Genomic DNA, 23,113 nt, shown 5'->3' on the forward strand with positions numbered 1-23,113 from the left:
GCCATGTGTTATATCTCATACTGGAAATAACTGTACTCTTTGAAGAATTTAATATGCTGAAAAGATTGTCCGGGCAGAATGTCTAGGTACAGCTCTAGGTTTGACTACAGTGCCATGTGTGTGAAGAGAATGTTTTCTAGCTTGTAATATGGAGGACACTCCTCAGCACAGTTCTGTTTTCTCATGGGAAATAGGCAGTTTCAACAGCAAGTAAATCCCAGTATCCAGCTGCTCCTCTTTACTGTCCATACTGGGAAAAAGAAGTGGGAATGAAGTTATGCTGCTTAATGCTAAGAGCTGCTTCTTCTGTAGCAGCTTTGCTGAAAGAAAAGCTCTCACAGTAGATCCAGCAGCTATGAGAGATGAAGCTGCATTGCCACTTTCTATGTAACAAGTGCCAGTGCTGTTACTACTACCTTATGTTGGCCTTGTTTTGTTTTCATTAAGAGTAGTGTCACTTAAGGTAGGAGAGCAAACTTAGATACTCAGGAATGTCTGAGACCAATTATTATGAGCAGTTTGAATCTTGACTCCCTACAGAAATGGTTTAATCTTGCTTCTAGCAGAAAGATTATTTGGAAAAGTATTTAATTTCTCTCTAGCTTTCCTCCTTTTAACTAGCTAAAGGAACACCAAGAGCCTTAGTTATCTCAACTGTGATTAACATCTGGAGAAAGCTTATATTACATAGTTCCTTTATAGGCAATGAACTATTACCTAGAACTTGGGGAAGCATAGTGTGTTCTTCCAGAACATCAAAGCAGAACAAATTCCAATGAGCAAAATGCACAATAAAGTTGTCTTTCCCATCACTATTCCCCACCTCCCATTTTCATTCTGGAAGGAATATACTTGCACTTAGGTAAGTTTTATGTTAGACTTCCTGGAAATCAAGGGGATTTCCAAGAGCACTTCAGAAGAATGCATTCTCTCTCTTTTATTTTTTTTTGTGTGTGTGTGGTTTGTTTTTTTTTCCTTTCCTAATTTTGCGTGAATGTCAGTTGTTTTCACCACTTCTAAGTTTTTTCTTTATAACTACTGGCAGTTACTACATGTAGTATTATATAATGACTTAATATATATGCTTATTATTGCAGCTTCTAATTGGCTTTGAGTCTGGAACAGTGGTGTTATGGGACCTGAAGTCAAAGAAGGCAGATTACAGATACACACATGATGAGGTAACATTTTTCACCTGCATTGCTTATTATGAGAATATAATTGCCCAATCTAAGAGTGATTTTTTTTTTCTATGTTTTTCTTTGTTTGAATTCCTCCTTCTGCTTCTGTCACCATTGGCTTAATAAATACGTCTTTGAAATTTCAAGTACTTTAAGCTTTCTCCTAAAGAACCATAGAGTTAGAGTAATAGGAGCTTCAGATTGAATAAGAAGAATTCAACTCACAGAGTTGAAGTTTGTAAAGCAATAAATGGTGTCATGGATTGGATTTCTTTACTAGTTTGGGGGTCTGGCTTTCAGATATTTTTCCTGTTACTGGGTAGTGTGACTTTCACCTGTATTAAGAGCTTGAGTCTTAAACTGAAACAAGATGGTTTAGCAATTCCTGTCATTTGGAACCGCTCACATATTCTGAAAAGTTGGGGGGGGAAGAAGCTACTAAATAGTCTCACTAGGCCATTTCTATAAATACACTGTTTCCTTGTAGAGTAAGATCAGGGTCTGAAATGAAAGTGGGAGAGATTAAAAAAAGACAGTTGCATTGAAGGGCACTTAATTTCTTTGAAGCATATTTCTTGAGAGAATGTAGGCTTTTTGAAAGACTGAGATCAAGAAAAACCACTCAATATAACATGCAAGTTGATTTATTTTATCTGAAATAACATAAAATTAGTCTCAATTATATTTCATTGATTGTAAAATGTCTGTTTTATTGTTGGGTGCCAGCTAGGCCTGTTTCTTGTATCACAGCAGATATCTCTTCCTTAGCTCTGTACTAAACTTTTTTCACAAGGCAAGATTTTTGTGGGTTTTGTGGTGGTTCTGATTCAGTACTCATGCTTGTGTGTTAGCTGTACCAATGAAGAGCTTCTTTGAAGGGACAGTCTCTGAAGTGGTTTAAGCCTCAGATCATCAGAGCTATGTTAGAATGTCTGAGCTGAATGAGGCTTATTCAGATGTCTGTATAAGCCTCAGAGCATATTATGTGAAGAGCAGTTTTCTATCTTCAGTTGCATTGCATGCATCTAATTCCCCCTGTCATTTTGTTTCATAAACTTAATTGTATCTCCATCCTTATCTAGTCTAAAGTTCTTATACCTCATGTTTTTCTTGCTCTTAACCATTCTATTTCATCTTTGTTTTATAAAAGACAAACACAACAGTGTAGTATATTGAAGATGTAGGTGCACTGAATTTACAATGTGGAATAATGATGTTTGTAAAGCAATAATGTTTTTCTTGCTCTTAACCATTCTATTTCATCTTTGTTTTATAAAAGACAAACACAACAGTGTAGTATATTCAAGATGTAGGTGCACTGAATTTACAATGTGGAATAATGATGTTTGGTTTTTTTTTTTTCTCTTGATCTTAATACTGGATCAGCCTTTTGATGTGGCAAGCATTAAGGAGATACTTCCTTAGAACAGCCTACTATAAAACTAGAACCTCACTTTTCAGTGTTAATTGTCAGCTCTAAGTTCATCGCACTTACACAGTGCTTCACACTTAGATAGTTGGACAATAAAAATTTCAAGTCTTTCTGCAGTTCTTCACTGGAATCCTGATTTCTACCTTGAATATGCTTTGGTACTGTCAGCAGACTTACCACTGTTATTTCCTGAGTTATTTATGAATAAACTGAGCAGCACAGATCCCTGTAGGTATCTACCAATTGCCTTGAGCTGATCAGTTACTGCCAGTCGGTCTTTATTTTAGCTTGACCAATTATTCATCTGTTCAGGGATCTTAATCTGTTTGGTTTTAGTTTCCTTTGAGAGATGTTGAAAGACTTAACTTGTGGAAAACTTAATTGGTGTTTCCATTAGCCACATGCTTGCTAACATTTTTCAGATGTTTGTTGGATATAACTTCCTTTTATAAAAAGCATATTGACTTCTACCTGAGATATCATACTCATCCCTGTGTAGACTAACTCTGTTCTTTATTAAAGTTTTATTGCAGTTTCTAGAAGCTTACCCAGGGTAGACACTATGCTGCTTATTCTGTTTTTCTTCACATTTTGTTGTCTCTTTGCTTAAAAATTGACTCCATACTTGTCATCTTTCTAAACTGGCCCTGATTTGAGAGGTCGCACACAGCAGTGAACAGTTCAGCTGTTTCATCTTTGATTTCCCGTAGGGTTTATAAATGAATGTATCTAGTTGTTGTTGTTTTGGGGTTTTTTTATTATTGGAGGAGAAGTAAGGTCTCTTGTCAGATCTTTTAGTAAAGTAATGTTCATTATCATAAATTGGGAATAGATAGGAAAGGAAAAGTGAAGACCTGTAGAGTGAACTTGGTGAGTTTCTTCATTCTCATTGGTGAGAACATGCATAAAGTGGCTTAAAAGGAAATACTGGCCACTGATGTCTTAGAAGTTGAAGTATGCTTTTTCTGTGAGTTCAGATTACCCTTTAAGAAAAATCTATCTTTGGGGAAAAGAATTACTGGATGCGGTAATAATTTGTTGGTTCTTACCCATTTAACAATGTATGACAAGGGATTTCTTCTTCAATGATTAAGTTATTTAGATCTAATCTTCTAATGGGGAAGGCAGAATAGAATACTGTCCCATTTTTCAAATTTGGATTTGATACAGTTAGGCAGTTTCAAGTTCTTCAGGGTTCTGGCCTGAATGGCATAGAAATAAAATTATTTATTTTGTCTAATAGAATTGAAAATGGCATTTCTCGAGAAGTGCCATTGTGGAGTGCTGTAATAGGATCTTCTCTCAAGGCCATTGGTCCAGAAACAGTCAGATATAGAAAAGATAATTAATAGGAAGCTGCAGAAAGTGGATTATTCCACATATGCTATATATACAGGTATCTTATCCTCTTTTTAGTGTGAGTCAAAGTGAGTTGGGACTGCTGCTTTAGTTTTATTTTATTTTATTTTATCCTACAGTGCCTCTGTTTTGTATTTAGCTGCAAAAATGGCAAATCTCCCTTGATTTGTCAGTGGAATTAAAATTCAACTCTATAATGTTATCTTTCTAATTGTATTACAATCAGTGCTGGTTAGTTAGTGGCCCATATAAATACACTGGTTTTGCTGATTTTTCAACTAGCAGAGATTCAAGTAAGTGAACGTAAATGTTAAGAAACATAGAAGAAACATGAGATTTTTTTCACTACATTTTACAAGAATGAAATAATACTGCCAAATAATAAAAACTTTGCTGGATTTTGAACCTCTTCCTTAGCAGAAAAGCACTCTCACTAGCATTTTGCTGAAAGATGTTACTGCAGAAACGTGGGTAATGTTTTGAGTCCTACCCAAGTAACACCATAACTGATACTGTAAAAAACACTGACTGGTGTTACTGGAATTATGGTAATAAGGTAACGTGTTCATTGTAGTTGAGTAACTTGGCAATTCACATAATTAGCCAAAAATGAAATATCTATAAATGTAATGTATAATATAAGCAAATAATAATTTTCAGTGGCAGGCTAGTTCAGTTGTGTAGAATTTTAAAATAGAATGGAAAATCACAAACCAGGGAAGTTGACTAAATGGAGCAGGATTCAGGGAAGGTATGAGTAGCCTAGGTTCTAGGCAAGAAAAGAGTAACTAGTAGACAGTTCTAGGCAGAAGCAACCTAATATGTGTCCATTATAAGTTTGACCTCACCTTGCTATCTTCTTTTCATCCACATGTGAAACTAATATTAGTTTTTTTCTTTTAACATGTAATATTGACTTCAGAGTTGAAAAACTTTGGTCAAGAAGATGCATTTAATTATAACTTGTTCTTGATTTTTCTGTATTACAAGTGAGATCTTGAACTTCCAGTACTGTATGCTTTTTATTACAACAGTGATATGTTGTATGTTTAGAATTAGTTAAGAGAATGCACAAATGTAGCATTCTTTTCCAGAGAAATTGGAGGAAATTTTCTGTGACATAATGGAACTGCAGTTGTGAATTAACTTCTCTCTAGAAAGTTTCTTTGAAGCCTTTTCCTCAAAACATCCCTTTTGTCTTAGGCGAGCTCAGTGGAAAAATAGAATGAATTCTTTATTCATAGCCTTAAGCCTTTTATTTTCAAACATTGGTGATTAAGAAAGTTATGCATTTCTTATATGTAATGCATTTTATACAGCAAACATTTCTCATATTTTCAGCCATGAGAGGAAAAAAACTAAACAACTGTTTGGTGGTTTATGGTTTTTTTTCTCCTCTAAAAAATTGAAGTGCAACTTCTGAAAACTAGATCTGTTCTTTTAAGTACAGTCCATTCTTCAAGTATTACTTTGTTCTGATTTAAAGGAAGCTTTGGTAGCATTAACTCAGCAAATGTATTATAGATGACTATTTTTAGGCACAATGTTCTGGTACATAGCTGAGTATAAGGGATTATTTTAAAGCATTAAAAACATGTCAAAGTAGCCTGTGGGATTAAGAGGAAGAGAGCAAATAAAAAAAAAAAGGCAATGCTGATATGTGACTTGCCAGGAACCGAAGCATGTTGATGCACTCATTAGGCACTTGCACATTTCATCGCATCAAAACAATCTTCATGATATATTGCCGTTTAAATCTCAGTAGCTATATTCTTTTTCTCTTACAGCATTTGTTTCCCTTTCTTTCTTGGGCTGTTGACAAGCGAGTTAGCACAGATACTCACAAGTTACTATCCATGCTTTGAATATGTTAGTAAACCTGTAGAAAAGGAGTGTCATCAGCTGTTTTTAAGTTCACCAGAAAATACTTTTTCATGTCTATTGAAATGAAGGACTATAATAATAAGATAGTAAAATCTGAATAGGCTATGGTAAACCGTGGTTTGCAGAATAACTGATCTCTTACCATGGACCTTACCAGTCATGCACAGTATACTTCAAGTTCACTTAATGGCACAAAAGAGAAAAGGGTCGTTGTCAAATCCAAAGAATGATAAAGGGAATTTTCCATGATTGTGGTGCATTCCTGTGGGAAAGTGTACGGAAACATTTTGCCAAAGATTGTGTTACACTTGAAAAGCAAGCGAGGAGGTGCATATTACTTAAAATAAAGCAAACAAAAAAAAAACCAAACCAGTTTACATAGATTTTTTTTTTTTTTTTTTCCCCGAGTTGTAGCAACTGTATTTGCAGTAGTCTAAAATAAGTCTGTAGAAATTGAAAGAAAAGGGATTTTATGTCTGTGCTGTTTCATTAATTGAATCAGTTAAATCTCCTTGGTGGGGAAAAATAGAGTCAAAACTTGAGTCTTTATTAATGAGCTTGTCTATTAAATTGTAAGGTTGTATTTAGAGTTACTGATTTTTGTACCTCTTCAAAGAACCAAGAAATAATAGTGATTTCTAGGCATATTGACAAGCTGCTGCAGGTGTGAAACTGAACTGCATAAAGTGTTGTAAATGTGCATTAATCTCTTTAAAAGCAAGTGATCTACTTAAGATATTTCTGCTGGAGACCTGCATATAAATGCTTTTAATTTTGTTCCTCAGACTTCAGGTTTCTTATTTGTGATTGCACTTTACTTGTGATTGTGAGGGAGTCTCCGTCGGGTAACTGTTGCAGTCATTGCAAGATTTCCTTCTGAAAATCGGATGGGTTCACCTTCTTTGCATGCAGTGTGACAGTCACTTTTCCACACAGGATAATCCTTCTGGAACAGCTGGTGAAAGTGAGGCTTCCTTTGTGCACAGCTTGTCTCCACATAATACTCTCTAGGGTAGTTAGTTTCTATGTTTCTGGTTAAGCTTTGGCGTAAGCAGGATAGCACAGTTAATCATGCTGGATTTGTTATTTAAAAAAGACTTGACACCCCCGCCCCTCCCCTAGAAAATACACAAGTGTCTCAAAAGTTTTGAAAATATTCCAGAACAGCTACCTTTGAATCACAGTGAAGGGGATAGTAGGAATACCCTTGATAAGAAACCTTTAGTTATATTTAAGTAAGCGTAAAGTTGGGGTGTTTTTAATAAAGAATTTTCTGTGTAAGATCCTGTAAAGATGCCCTGGATTCAGTGTATGTTTATAAATGGAAGATTCGGAATGTTAATGAGGTCATGAGTTGAATTACCTGTGCAGGCAACTCTTCTTAAAGATATAAATGCCTTGTGTCTTAAAAACAGCAACGTTCCTCTGTGGTACTGATCCATGATCTTGTAATGGGGAATTATTGTCTCTCTGGGATCCATATGACCAGTGATATATTCCATAAAAATATTTGAGATACAGTTGAATCGGCTCCAGATGATTTAAGCGTACTGCTGCGTTATTGTACCAAAAGGGTACCAGGTGAAGTTTTAAAACAAAGTGAGAACTATCATTAAAACTCTGCAAGTTTTATTCTTGACCAGTAAGTTTTCTGTAAAATACTGGAAAATATATTACTCCTAGGGGCTTCGTAATGTTGAAGAAGCTATATATAGATTTGCAGCCTCAGTGGATTCTGCCTGATTTTTCTATCTTGGATGTTGTGCTTTCCTTTGTATTCTAGCACTAATATTAATCACAGAAAAAATGCCCAAACTTTTGTTCTCGAGTATTGCAGTGATTTTTCAGTTACCAGTTTTGTTTTGCTGATTGAGGCTATCGATACTGACCAGCTAGTGCCACCTAAACTTATTGTACTTTTTTGTTGTAACTGAATTGTCATTGTAAATATGCTAGCCTGTTGTAAAAGTGGAGATTATGCTACAGACTTACAGGTTTGGCTTTATTTTTGAGCCTTATAAAAAGATATGAAGTGTGTAGTAGCTAAAGATAGTGCTTTGCACCAAAGATTACCATACTCAACCCACAGAATTGTTAGTTGGATTATTTTAAAAATACATAAAATTTATTCTTGTTATGCTTTAAATAATATTTAACTGCATTGCTAAACATAGCCAGATGCTCTATAAAACTAGACAATAAATAGCCATAAATCCAGAGGCCTTATTATTCTCTTTCAGCATTCTTTCCATCCCATCAGGTTCCTTGCAGAAGTAAGGTGATAGCAGTCATCCTTCTCCTTTGTGCTCAGTTGTCAGATCTTTTTATGTTCTTAAGCATTAATGATGTTTCAACAGTAATGGGGTTTTGGGTTTCCTTCCTCTTGACCTGATTTTTCAAGAAAAAGATAGTGTTCCTTTTTCCAATTTACCCTTCATTCTGTGAAACTTGCCTTCTTCTTGGTTCTTAAGACCCATTTTTATATAAACATGTATCAAAAATGGTTCCATTTACACTATGAGCTGCTTATTATTGTCAGGGTTAGTCTCCACATGGGAGAGTATTTAAAACATACTTGTTACATTGTATTGCTCATAATAGTATAGATAATTTCTTCTCTGAGTGAAAGTAGATTTTAGAAATGCAACCTGTGCTTTACCAATTTTGTGCTTTCAAGCTTACTGATTCCTGGATTTGCTTGGTACTGCGTTGGTAAATAACACTGAATTTCCAATATTTATGCAAAAAATCTTTCATATTATGTGCTTATATTTGCTAAATAAAAATTAATTTTACAGGCAGGATGAGCAAGTCTATTTCACTTTGACTCTAGGAGACTTCATGTGAGTGTTTAGGTTTCTGAGACTTCATGTGAGTGTATAGGTTTCTGAACTACATATGTGTAGATTGAATATTGGTACACTGAATCAGTATCCTAATAAATTCTGTAGTGATGCCACACTACATAGGGAACAAGACTAAAATTCACTAAGAAATACAAAATTTAGTTGATCTGTAGTTTATAGATAGCTCTTCTACTACTTTAAGTTGGAAAAGTTATTACTGGAGAGTCTAAATTTATGTTGTGTAGTCATTTTCCTCTATCTGGCATTTAATCTCTGGATTCTTCCAATCATGTTACTGGAAACTGTCTGGATTTTCTGTGTAATTTTATGAAATGTGAGGATCTGATCTGTGTATAATCAGTTTAGGCAAAGCTAGCTTAGATCTGTCTTGTGTGATTTGCTTTTCATCTAGGGGTGCTGCCTAAGCTTTCACTGCTAGTTAAGATTCCCTACTACTCCCTACTACTAGGTACCTGACTTACTGGAGTGAGTCTAAACCCTGCTTACAGATAGAATCTCTGCTGAGGGTACCCACTGAAAAGATGGCATTGTACAGCCCGTACAGCCCGTAAGCTTTCACACATTAAGTTCTTGCTTTAAGTTTACCTAGTTACGTCTTTATCGTAAGTGTGAGGCAGACCTACCTTCTCACTGATATCACAGTTCCATACTTCCAGCAGGTAGTACTTCCTTCTGCATCTTTTGGGTATTAGAAAGGTACTTTGGGGTTTTGATATTTTATATTTTTGCTGATTGATATTTTAATCCTATAACTAAAATTCCCTTGAACATCATCTAATGGTTTCATGATGTCTCTGTGTACTAATGCAGATGCTGGAAACAGAAATGGCACCAAACTTTTCTTACTAGTTCATTTCTTTGCCTTATTTGTACTCTTTGCTTTGCTGTTTACTTTTCCCTCACCTTAAGGCAACAAGTAGATTTCATTTAGTTAGCTTTTTTCTGCAATGAGAATTCATGTGACATGGCTTAATCACTCCAGTCCCAATCTTATGAATGTAAAAATGCTTCTGTATTCATGAAAAGATATACTAGTAGATTCCTATGCTTTCTTATACCTTAAAACTACCACTGCAACATTAGAATGCTTATTCAAGCTAATGTTTTGTTTTTGTGATCATCATAATTCATTGTAATTTCCAAAATCTTACTATTGCTTCAACTGTCATTTTACAGATGTTCTCAGCCCCTACTTGCCTCTTGTGCATATCTGCACAGGTATCTTGAAATGCCATTTAAAACTTTGACTTACAAAAAATAAGTACTTGATAGGATTATTATGGACAGTCTGTTTTTCCCAATAATAAAAAAAATGTTGGCTGGCAAAGTTCAAGTGCTTTCAGATACTCTCTGCATGCTACCAATTACTGAAAAATACTTCAATACTACCCTCTGAGGAGTATCTTTCCCCCTCCCCTTAAACATGTCAAACATAACTACAGTGAAGACAGCATTTTAGATGAATAAAGTATGTCTGAAAAAAGTACTTAAGAATGGAAAACTTACCATGGGTAAATTGGGACATTCTAAATGCGGCATGATTTAATTAGTACTTTCTCTAATTTCCTTTTGCTGTCACATGTCACTGAATAAGGATAAAATTATACTAAGCTACTGAATTTATACTCTTCTGTTTTAAAATTTTTCTTTCGTAGGCAATCCACTCTGTGGCTTGGCATCATGAAGGAAAACAATTCATTTGCAGTCATTCAGATGGTACCTTGACAATATGGAATGTAAAATCTCCTACAAAGCCATTCCAGACAATCACTCCACATGGTAAGATGAAAATGTTTGACAACCCTTAAAACACAGGGAACTTATTTTTAAAAGAAGTACTTCTTGCAAAACCAAGTATTAAAAATGCAAGTGCAACTAAAAAAAAAGTCCTATCAAATTCTGATAGATTTCATTAAAAAAGTATCAAATAAGAATCCAAATCACTGCAATTCTGTCTAAAGTGCTAAACTTTAAGCTCACCTTTCACACAACAGCATCGATCTCAAAATTAGCTGTTGCATATTTTGCAGGGCTTACATTTTGCTTGCCATTACAATCCCGTATGTTGTTTAAAATACATATAAGCAAGCATCTGTTTCATGTATAAATGTGTAGATTACCATATAAATTCTTGGAAAGGTTTGTAATAGAGTAAGACTAGCATCTGGTAAAATATTCCCATTTCTGAGGAGTCTTGAGTTAATGTTAATCTAGGAAATTAACTTTACATGTTGTTCTTCTGTGAAATATGCTGCCACTATTCAAAAAGTTCTATATAAATGCCAGGTTTTATATGGTGTGCATATGTCTAAGTCATGTTTTAGCAACTTATTTACCTCAGATTCTGAAGTGTATGTAACAGCATAATCTGTGAAGTTACAGTTGTAGCATGAGATACTGAATTTAAGAAGCCTGGTTTACCTATATGAGCCTTCAGCAAGTCCATGTTTACTGTGCTGGCTGGAGTCTAGGGGGGAAAAAAGGAAGCTGAGCATTTCTACATGATGCTGTAGCAGTCAAAAAATAAAAACCTGACTGCTACTGCAGTTGTAAAATTGGTTAGAGAAGACTAACGTTTATATTGTTTTGGCCTCTTAGTAAACGATTTTGATTTTGGGCTGTAAATGAACTTTTTTGTGCAGAACTTTGTAGCTGTATCAGACTTCATCAGTGTTCAGAGGGAAAAGATGCATATTTACACTATACTCTTAATTTCTGTTGACTCCATGGGAAATTGTATCTGTAAAGCTTTAGTTGCTAATGGTGCACAGTAAAGGAGTGGTCCATGTTCAAATCTCAGCCCCCAAGGAAAACACTCAGAATAAACCTTATTTTACTTTTAAGCTGACCAGTTTTCTAAGTTGGTATACTGAGAATTTTAACAATCTTTAATGGTATTGTTCCAAGGTAAACTGTAGTTTTCAGAGGTGTTAAATATATGTCTGTATGAGTGTTCTACTTTGCAAATTGCATGGTGGTTTTCATAATTCTTCATCAGATTATGGAACTGTAAGGTTAATGTAAGCAAATAATTCACTTTAGGAAAGCAGCTGAAGGATGGAAAGAAGCCAGAACCCTGTAAACCTATCCTTAAGGTGGAATATAAAACAACTAGAGCTGGGTAAGAGTTGTTTTGCATCTAAAATTAATGTACGTAAAATAAATGTAGCTCCCTGGGAATGCACTTTGTTTTCCAGTTGTTGGGGTACATATTCTGATGGCACTGAGCTATGACAAAACATAGCTGAAAAATTTTGGTAAAGCAGGTACTGCTGAGTAAACTACAAAACCTCATGTAAACAAATGACTACCTACAAACCTTATCTTAGGTAAAGATACTACTAATGCATAATCTACGTGCTTTCTCCATGCAACTAAATGTGTATTTTTGCTCAATCCGTTGAGCATACTACAGAGAAAAAGGCTGATAAAGCAAGAAGAAGCGAAAGCACAGGCCTGAAAAGCTGATCTTAGGCAAATAGTAGCCTGATGCAAATATTCTAAGTTCTGAATATGTGTTCCTCCCCCAGAAATGCTACTGACAAGCTGTTCTGGTAAAGTGCAGTAATTTATGCTGTGAATTTTGCCTAATTATGCACACTGAGAATGTTACAAAGCAGTAATTTCAACAGGAGGCTCAGATGGAATTACAGTATCTTGAGTAGCATGTTTTGTTACCGAGACTGCAATTAGGATTGCAGGATTTCATGAACTGAGTGGAACTTTATTTATGGTTCTAAAGTCTTTTAAAGCGTTTGAGTAAAAAGTGCAACATAAAGATAAAATATTCATGGATACCTGTTCAGCTACTTGCAAATGTTTTTGTTGGGATTTTTGTTTTATTTGAGGGTGGTGGTGTGTGTGTTATGCATTGATTTCATTTGCTTTCCAGGCATTCAGATTTGTAGAAGATTGTTACTTAATTGATGTAATAGATCTTACTATAAATATTGGTATACACATACATATAGTAGCAGTGTCTTTGTGTTTGTTTTTTTTTTGCTAAAAGTGAGGTGAAAAGGAATTTAAGATGGGGGCTAATTCCCAGTGTATGAACATGTATGATCAGTTGGCAAACCATATTTTCCTTTCAGCAGTCTACATCTGTGTATTCCTTTCTCAAGTGAAATGTTAAAAGCTGATCTAAAGATACAGGTAACCAAAAGTAGCCTCAGCTTCAACAAGTTACAACTTCTGCAATCAAAAGCCTTCTGTTTATGAATATTCACTCCAAAGGAGAAGATGAGTTTGAAGTTTGTTCTATGCAATTATATTACAATGTGGAAACTAATTGACTTTTCATGCAGTTCAAATAGGAGCTTACTCTAGTGTAATTTCAAAGAATGCATTGCACTTTGGAGAGTACTTTTTCCTATTGTGGTCTCTTTTTACACCTCTCGCTTTTCATACTATGAAGCTGGAGTTGTGGAAACAAGACAAGAAGTTTTTTTCTGGTTCTTACTGACTACCTATTTATCTTTTAAGCTTGTAGGTTTTCTGTCGTTGGGTGTTTATGCTTAAATCTGCTGCAGATAGTGCCTGTGAAGTTTCCAAAGACAAAGTTGTTTACCCTCAACAATAGTATGTCTGTAGCTTCGTTTCTGGGAAAAACATGTAGAAAGGTTATTGACAGTCATCCTGTACCCAGGCTAGGGAGTCAAAAAGGCAAGTTTCTTCGTATATTTCTTGTGAAAAGTGGCATAATTTTCCAATCCCAGAGAATGCCATTGCTCTCCAATTTTTTTTTTTATTTTTTTTTCTTCATTTAGAGTACTCCATGTCTTGAAGTGATGAGTTGCAAAGATAGATTACTCTTTGGGCTTGCTGAAATGGTTTCCATGTTGCCTTTTAAGCATACTTTTCTGTCTAAAGTGAATCTAGAGAGAAGCTCTTCAGCTTCCTAAAGCCATTTCCTGCCCCTCCAGATTCAGTTCCTGCAGTATTTATTCTGATTGATATTAGCATTATGGTAAAATTGCCTAAGCTTATTCTTCACCAATAAAGCTCTGTGTAATAGAAATTACAGCTCAAAAGTCTCCCTGTGAAACATAGCAAAAGGTTATTGTTAGCTAATGCAGCTGTCATTGACTAACTGTAGAGCAGTACCTCAGAAAGATGGATGTATATAATTGGGACCTAGAGGTTATAATAATAATGAGGTCTTCAGATAAGTAAAATTTCTTGATCCGTTAATTTGGTTTGAATATACTATTTTATTGTATTTTATTCAAAAGCACTCTTCCCAAAATGAATTTGTAATTTATCTTCACTAGTACTTCAAGAATTTCCTTTTTAAACTATACTAACTCTTGGAGGTATTTTTCACCTGCATTACTAGGCATTAACATCTTGGCAGATCCACCTGTGGCTTGAAAAGGAAGCCGGCTGGTACCAGAGGCCTGACTTCTGTGTATACTCTTTGCCCTCACATCTAGGTTGCCAGAAACTGGCTGACATTTAACGATTTATGTCTGAAATTGAGCAAGAACATCCTACAGGATTATGAGCCACCCAACTCTCATTTTTATTTCATTTTCATGCACTGCAAGACCTAATCCTGTGTTTTCTGATTTTTACTGAATATTTCACAGTGTTTCCCAAGTGATCTTACAGATTTAACTGAGAAAATTAGTGTAAAGGGATCGCTTCAAAACCTGCTGAAGCAGAACTGTTTCGAAGAAGAATCTCTGTATTAGCTGCTGTTAAAAATGCTACATAGGAATTCTCTAAGAGTTGAGCACTGCTTTTTTTTAAAGGTTTCCCATTGTTTCATATTGATCGAACTTGGAGAGTTAATTTTACCTATCTCATCTATTACATAAAGTACAATACTTTCAATTTTTCTGTTAAATTATGCATTTCTACGTAAAATTTGTGTGTGCTAAAATGTGCTAACCTTTTAATATGTATCACAACTGAGGGACAACACTTTAAGCAGAAAACACACGTCTTGTGTTCATGGTAAACCCAGTTTCACTAAAATATGAAAAGTTCCTGTACAGACCCTGTATTAGTCTTTCTGGCAAACTAAAGTCAGCTTTAATCTTTGATCCCTTTGTGAAAAATCCATGTGACAGATCAGTGTAATCTTTTCTTAGGTCTTCCATTCTTTGCTTCATAAGAATACAGGCTCTGGCTAGCCTGCCCAAAGCAATCTGATTACCTTGAGAAATAAAACCAGGAGAAGTGGTTTTTACTGTGATGTATGAGGCTTGGAAACTGAAATTTGTCACTTTGTTATTATTGTCAGTTGATCGTTGTGAACCCACAAGTCAAATAATTACTGCAACTTGTCCTGGCAGCATTATTGTTAAAAAGAAAAAAAAAGTGGTTTTGTGTAGACAAAAACTACTGCAATAAATCATTTCAGCACAATAAGATACTGTAAGTACATCACACCAGTATTTTCCTCTTTGTTGACATCTAGAAAAATATCCGGTTAAATTAAAGTTTGTCCTTTTTTTGGAATTGCATCATGGACCTGACCATAAAAGATTGTCTGAAGTTCCAATATGAAGAATTGATATTAAATAAACTTGGAGGAAACTGAATTCTTTTCTATAAATGTACTTTTGGCTACTCTTGGAGGCAGGATATTGAACTCGGTGGAGCCATGGTCTAATTTATGGCTGTTCTGTGGGGTCTCTTCCTCAGCCAGCAGAACTCTTTGACCCTATCAACTCCTCAGTTACAAGGCTTTCTAAAGGATCAGGCAGATTGTGAAATAATTGTAGAAAATGAGAGCTTATCTTAGTCTGTTTTGTCTTCAGTGCTGAAAACAGAGCATGCTTAAACCAAGCCTGAAAATAATGAAAGGCACATATGCATAAACTAGAGCATCCATACAGAGCTTTCAAGAAAAAAGATGTACCTAGTCTTTCACATTCCTATTTCAAATGCAAAACTACTATAGGAAATATGATGTTATAGGAAAGGACAAAAAATAAAAGATATCTTTAGCCTCTTTTTCACAATATTCCAGGATGTCAGTTTTACCTACAAATTTTTTCCAGATCGTAATATGCTAGCTGCTTCTGAGGTAGACACAGAAAGGGTAGGTTTCCTACCTAAAGTGATCATAAGAGTAGATCAGAGGAATTTCATGGGCTAAGTGCATATTTTTTCTCCAGAAACAAAATCTGAAATTTGAGGCAATAGTCAATAATAGCTCAAGAAATTGAGATGTATGCTTATGAACAGTAGGCCTGCACATTAAAAGGTATTATGCCCTATTTTAAACATAAGAAGTATTAAAATGAGTAATGACTTTTGATAATAAAGAAAATACCTAGTTGTCATGGTTTCAACCCAGCCGGTAACTCGGTACCGTGCAGCCATTTGCTCACCCCCACCTTGCCCACTCTGGGTGGGATAGGGAGGAGAATCAAAAGAATATAAAACCCACAAGCTTGGAGATAAGAACAGCTTAATAACAAAAGTACAATGTAATACTACTATTACTACTACTTAGCGCTTTCTGGGTAACTCCCCCTCCCAGTTTATATACTGGGCACTATGTGCTGTGGTATGGAATAACCCTTTGGCTAGTTTGGGTCAGGTATCCTGTCTCTGCTCCCCCAGAGTGCTTCTTGTGTCCCTCCTCAGTGGCAGAGTACGAGAGACTGGAAAGTCCTTGATCAGGGTAAGTGCGACTGAGCAACAACTAAAAAGTTAGTGTGTTACCAGCGTTGTTCTCAGACTAAAGCTAAGCCACAGCACTGCACCAGCTACTAGGAAGAAAATTAACTCCATCCCAGCTGAAACCAGGACACTAGTAAAACAAATGGATTGATTTCATCTTGCTCTTCAGGAAATGAAATACTAAACTGTGTGTTACGTGCGTATTGGAGAAAATGTGGATGTATTTAAAAATCTTTCTGTAAAGACTTAAACTTTTGAAGGGAAGCCTCTAATCTCTTTTTCAAGCCTAAAAGAAATAGTTTTGCTATACTCAAGGCATTTAATTATGCAGTAGAAGTCCATGACATAGTAGTTTCTTGAATTTTGTGCATTGTAGTAGGGAGTAAAATTAATAAAATGTCTAGTGTAAATGTGTGATGAAAGAACTGTAGGTATTTATTTGTGTCCTTACTTTATTAAAACATATTAGATTGGTGTAGTTTATCAAGCAGCTGGTTGCTTCTCCAAGACAGTGAGGTTATTGTGGCTGCAAAGTTGCTTTACAGGGTTTGAAAAATTGTTCATCCTTCAAAATTTAGGGTAATTCTGTACAGGAAGTAAAAGTACTTGATCCTGCTGGAATATTATATAGTATGGATAAATGGAGCTGTTGGCAAATCCAAATCTGCATTTTAGTAGAAAGAAACAATTCTGAAGTTTAACAAAATAAAAACAATCTCATCTTAGCAAACAGTTGCAAAGATTGTTAAATAAGCGATACCAAAAGAGGTTTGGAAAAGATGTCTGACTTAAGTCACAGTCTTCTAATTCTTGTTTTTTAAACTTTGAAACAGATACCCAATTGCATGGAAGCTGGTATGCATTATTCTTAATGTATCTCTGCTTAATGATATCTCATTGAACTTTATTATATGGCTACAAAAGTGCCCAGTGTCTTTTAACATTATCATCTTGGCTTGATCCACGTGTCTCTGCTTTATTCCAGGGAGCCTTTCATCATTCTCTCAGGAGGCTTGTCTTATGACACTGTGGGAAGAAGACCCTGTTTAACAGTTATGCACGGAAAAAGTACTGCTGTGCTAGAAATGGATTATTCTATTGTTGATTTTCTAACCCTCTGTGAAACGCCGTATCCTAATGGTAGGCTCTGTCAAGATTTATTTTTTTTTCCTCAGTACTTTGACCTCTTCTCTCTAGAGTTGTATCCCATCGGAGTATTTTTTACTATTGCCCTCCTGCTTTACCTCTGGCAATCAGACTGCAGTAGCAACATCTGTTAATCCCAATTGTCTGAAGTATGTTTTACTTCCCAAAGCATCATAATAGAAAAGTTTATTATAAAACTTGTTTTGCCACTTACTGGTTGCATGTTTTTTCCATGTACAGACAAAAAGTAGTATTAGAGTTTTAAGCTGTAGCTACTGCACCAAGTTTATTGATATCTGAGCACATCAGACCTTTCCGGTCAATGCTAGATCTTAGCATTCAAGTAATACTTTTAACTTTAATGACTTTATTCATTCCAATACTGACATGCAGGTCATCACTAATCTGTAATCTCCCTTCTGCAGAAGGGGATTTTTTTTATGATGGTTTTAGGCATTTGTCCCATATTAATGGTTTTATATTGCCAATGGCTCAAGCGTTTTTACCTGTCACCTTCCATCAGAGTGTATAAAACTGCTTAGCTCAGAATTTGAGGGCATGATAAACTGTGGAAACGCTTTCAATTTTCTTATTTTAGTGCCGGGCTGTCTTTCAATCTGGTTTGTAAGCAATTACACTTTAAACTCCACTGAGTATGAGGAAAAGCAGTTTTAGGGTGGGAGAATGTTATTGTTCCGTAATTAGGTTGTTCTCAAAAATACTGTTTATTCCAGTGCTTTGCATGTTCCTTGTTGTTTGAGCTGTTTAAATGGCTCTAGCAAATTGGAAATGGGTTGAGAATATTGAATTAAATGGCGAGCATGGTTTTCCCAAACTTAACTTGAAATATTCAGGGCGGGGGGTGGGGTGGGGGTGAGTGTATAAAATATCTTAAGAAAACTATAGTCATCCAAGGGGCCTTTTGGCTCTCAACTTGATAGAGTTGATAGAGGACTGATCACATTCTTGAGACTGTGCATGCAAGAACTGTGTTTATTGGTTAAGTACCTTTTTTTTCTTTCTTATTTTCAGACTTTCAAGAACCATATGCTGTAGTTGTTCTCCTAGAAAAGGACTTGGTGCTGATTGACCTTGCACAAAATGGGTAAGAATCTTGTGTAGTCTTTTTAACAATTGGCTGTAGTGTTCAGCCTGCTGTTCTGCTCTATAGCTTTTTAATCTACCATAATACCTTCCTGTCCAGAACATAAAATTTTGAATATTAGGTATGGCGGACCTGTGAAACCTTATAGGTCAACGTTTTTCAAGTTAGTATGTAGTAGATGAGTAGAATATTATGTGACGACTTCAAACTTGATCAATGGACAGAAATTACTTACAGATCACTGCTGCTTTTTAAGTATCAGTTTATTTTGAAGTTGATTGAAGTTTACTTTGAAGTGCTATGAGGAGGGCTTGGAATTTAAGGGAGCAGGGAGATCAACTCTTCAGATAAGCCAAGTAACTTTATCTGACACTGAGTGTTGTGGTCATCACATAAATATTTGCTGATTTTTATTGCCAAATGAATTGCTATCTCTATTGCTCAAAGTAGCTCAATACTGATTCAATAATATGTAAAATTAGAATGGTAACATCTACTCCCTGTTTTACTACTGTTGTAAGAGATAAAAAGTCATATCCTATTACAGTTTTCACAATTCATACTTTCCTAACAAATTTAGAGTCTCTTGTTCTTTTGTCCATGGCACAGTTTGTGTACTCTATTCAGTGGTGATAAAAAATCTGGGATACTACAATTTTTTTTTGATCAAGGGTTTTGGGATTAGTATGGGTAGTAACAATTAGCTACTAAGGGGTTAATAGCAGAGGATCCAGACAGATGAGGTCTTTATAGTGTTCCTGATTAAGAGTCCCCAGTGGTCAATGAAGAACAAAAAATCCTTGTAAAGAACATCCTTCTAGGGCAAAACAAAAACCTGTAACTATGTATCCTCAGCTGTGATACCTTAGTTAATGAAGACTATCGAATTTGGAGGAAGGTCAAGTGTAGTCCTAATATCTCTGCAGCTACTGAGCAGTTTCATGTAGTTTTTTTCCAATGTTACATGGCCATATGTGGTATCTGAAACTTGTTTCTGATACACTAATGGCATTATGCTTCCAACATTCATATGCTGAAACGTTAATGAAACAAGTTTGAATAAACTTGAAGTCAAGAAGCTTGTATAAACCTTTTTTTCCTGAATTGAAATAGCTTGCAGTGCCTGAAAGTTAAAATTATGTTAAGGCATATTCCTTTTCATATTAAAAACAAAAATTCTTCAGCAGTTTTGTTTTTAGAAATTCATACTGGTCTTTGTTATGCTTGACTTGCAAAGTATCGTTTCACACCTTAATAAAATAACAAAGTAGATTTCTTTTCCTGCTGCAGGAAGTTTCTTATTGCCCTGTGTTGACATACGGAGTTGTTACTTTCTGTTAAAATTAAGCTCCTTTTTTTGTTCAAGTTTTAGAAGATTGCTGTAACTTTCCAGATAGCTCTGTATAAACTTATTGGTCTGCAGGATGTTTTCATCTGTTGCTAATTTTTCCTTTAGATGGGTTGTGAAGCTGTGTCCTTTTTTGCCTCTCAAAAAAAAAATAATTTTTTTTCCCTCCTTAAGGTTGTGTCACTTTTGTGATGGAGGTGGTGGTGGGGAGTTTGTGTGTGTCACAATGTCTAATTGGTAACTGGATGTTGCTATCTATAATCTTTAGAAAGTGATCTTGGAGTTGCAAGTAGGTATCATGGTTTGTACCCAGTCAGTTACTCAGAGCTACGCAGCCGTTTGCTCAGCCACCATTCCTGTTCCCTCCTCTGGGCAGGATGGGGATGAGAATTGAAAGAATACAAATCCCATGGGTTGAGATAAGAGCAATTTAATGAATAAAGTATAATATAATGCTATTATTGCTACTGATAATTAGGGAAATAACAAGGGGAGAAAATATGAAACTAAAAGGGAACAGGAAAAAAACACAATAAACAAGTGATGCACAATACACTTGCTCAAATACCCAGCCGGACACAAACAGTGATCTTGGGCCTTCCAGGTGACTCCCCCCAGTTTATATTCTGGGCATGACATGCTGTGGTATAGAATAACACTTTGGCTAGTTTGGGTCAGGTGTCTTGTCTCTGCTCCCATCCGGCTTCTTGTGCTCCTCCTCACTGGCAAAGCATGAGAGACTAGAAGGTCCTTGATCGGGGTATTCGCTACTGAGCAACAGCTAAAACATTGGTGTGTTACCAGCGTTGTTCTCAGACTAAAGCCAAAACATAGCACTGCACTAGCTGCTAGGAATAAGAAAAACAACTGTTACAACTGAAACCACGAGAGTAGGTTATAACAAGTGCGGGTCAACTTTCTGTCTAAGAACAGTATAATAATACACAGAAAGAAGTGGAGTCTTCTCCCTTTCTTCCTGGAAAAATAGGCTGAAGAGTTAGAAACAAATTCATAGTTCCACGTTACTGCAATTAGGACTTGGTAACTTTGGGTTTTCCACAGGCCGTTAAAATAGTTTCATATTTTTTTAAAAGCTTACTATAGGGATAGTAATACTCTAGCAATATTCTAGGAACAACACAAACTTCAAGTTCTATCTGGAGTACTACAATGCCTTGATAGCTTACTGGATGAGCAGTTAAGTTGTGTGGCGCATTTGTTCATAATCTAATTTTGTATGCATTTATTTTTCTCTATGTGAAAAGAGTGCAGACTTAATCTTCAGTGGTTTACTTCTGCTTTAAAAAAAAAAAAATCCTAGGTTAACAGTCCTTCTCCTTTCATCCATCAAAGGTACCCTATATTTGAGAATCCCTATCCTCTGACTATACATGAATCTCCGGTTACCTGTTGTGAATATTTTGCTGATTGTCCTGTGGACCTCATACCTGCACTCTATTCAGTTGGTGCTCGACAGAAGCGTCAAGGTTACAGTAAGAAGGTACAATATCTAGTATACATGCAGGTATTTGAAAATACTGAAAATCAGCAGCGCTAAACAACGTAAGAGTAGCTATGCCAAGACTAGAGCTCCATCTGACTCATTATCCTGTCTTTGACAGTGACTAATCGCAGATGTCTGGGGAGAATATAACAAATATCAAGCTTGTAGCCGTGCTTTCCTAATATGCTCTTATCGCTTGTTTAGCTAGGAAGCTGAGGGGCTTCCTGGAGCAGGGGTGGTGTTTATAGCCATTGTTGAACATTTCTTTTTTATCCCCTCCCCCCCAAAGTAGATATGTCCTAATTAGTTTTTGAACTTGTGAAATATTGGAACCTGCAGTATCTGCAGTAATTTCAGCGGCTTAACTTTGCGCTGTATGATATTTTCTTCCTCAGTGTATTTGTTAATCTTCCAGGAATGGCCCATCAGTGGAGGCAACTGGGGTTTGATCACTCAGAGCTATCCAGAGATAATTATTACGGGGTAAGTGACACCATAGTGTGGTAATAACTTTCCTAGCTGATTAAGAACAAGTGGGAATATTTTATTTCTATTATACAAAACAGTTTTCTAAGTGTGGTTTGAATTTAAGAAATAAGTTCACAAGCTATTTGCATAGTCTTCTTGAGGCATTAACAAGAAAGTAAACCAAAATGTCAAAGAGAATCTCAGCACAAAACAATAGCAGGTGTTTTACAGGGATTATTATGATTTGGTATTGTGATTACATCTGCTTGCTATCAGTATATCCTGGATAAAACTTCTCTAATTTTTGGAAAACAGTTAAATAGTGCACTAAAACATAGGAAGCCTATCAAATAGTTATTGAATTCAGTTCTCAAAGTGAAGCCAAGTTTTTTATTTCAAAAAGGACAGCTGAATACTTAAATTTGTTTGTTTTGATCTCTTTTGAGACTGATCCTTCTAATACTACTCTAAGAAGCATAAGTAAAAATTAATTTATAACCATGCAGTGCATCACTGAAAGTGAGAGCACCTCTAAAGTTTTTTTCAGAAGAGCCCATTAATCCTAATGAGGATTACTGTCACTTTATACTTTTAAGTTATACAGACTTTGAGAGAGAGTCCTGGAAGAAAAAAAAAGTCATCTGATTCTCAATTTCAAGCATAAATAAACAAATTAGGTGACTCATTTACACTGAAATACAGTATATGTAGGCATCTCCTTTACAAGTGTCACTCCAAATAAAGACCATTTTTTGAGAAACAGCACATGGTAAGGTATACCAAACTGCTTACGGGAAACACAGGTAACTGAAATCCATATTTAAAATGGAAAATTAGCACTAGTATCATGGAATTTCAGGGAGTTAGCCTTCAAATATTTTTTATGTTTGTTTATTTTTTTTAATCCCTTCTATGTAAAGTAATTGGGGCACATGTTTGTAAAATACTGGCTTCCAGTAAAGAAAATAGGGTCACTAAGAATTTTAATAGAAATAGAATATTCACCATATTTCTAATCAGTAGCGCAGAGGTCTAACAGTCCAACTAACCATTTTTTTACTATCTTATTAACTTTTTAATATTTCATAGGCATGCTGATGGGTCAATCAAGTTTTGGGATGCCTCAGCAAGTAAGTGTTTTCAATAGAGATACTTTTTCCTGTGCAGTAGGAGTTTTG

General features: G+C 35.6%; 1 protein-coding gene across 12 annotated transcripts in view; it reads left to right on the forward strand.

Annotated features, from left to right (window-relative positions):
- STXBP5 (syntaxin binding protein 5) overlaps positions 1-23,113 on the forward strand; it is a 116,490-nt gene that overhangs the window by 51,065 nt on the left and 42,312 nt on the right. For all 12 annotated transcript variants that reach the window (XM_062641679.1, XM_062641683.1, XM_062641671.1 and 9 more), the window contains 8 exons: positions 1,098-1,181; positions 10,379-10,502; positions 11,766-11,844; positions 17,350-17,504; positions 18,543-18,615; positions 21,317-21,464; positions 21,883-21,950; positions 23,025-23,065. In XM_062641679.1, the coding sequence (XP_062497663.1) occupies positions 1,098-1,181; positions 10,379-10,502; positions 11,766-11,844; positions 17,350-17,504; positions 18,543-18,615; positions 21,317-21,464; positions 21,883-21,950; positions 23,025-23,065 (772 nt within the window). The remainder of the gene's footprint in view (positions 1-1,097; positions 1,182-10,378; positions 10,503-11,765; positions 11,845-17,349; positions 17,505-18,542; positions 18,616-21,316; positions 21,465-21,882; positions 21,951-23,024; positions 23,066-23,113) is intronic.

This window comes from Pezoporus occidentalis, unplaced genomic scaffold (genome assembly GCF_034315485.1).
Source record: "Pezoporus occidentalis ecotype Australia unplaced genomic scaffold, CSIRO_AGI_Poc_V1 ctg7, whole genome shotgun sequence".
Taxonomy (NCBI): Eukaryota; Metazoa; Chordata; class Aves; order Psittaciformes; family Psittacidae; genus Pezoporus; species Pezoporus occidentalis.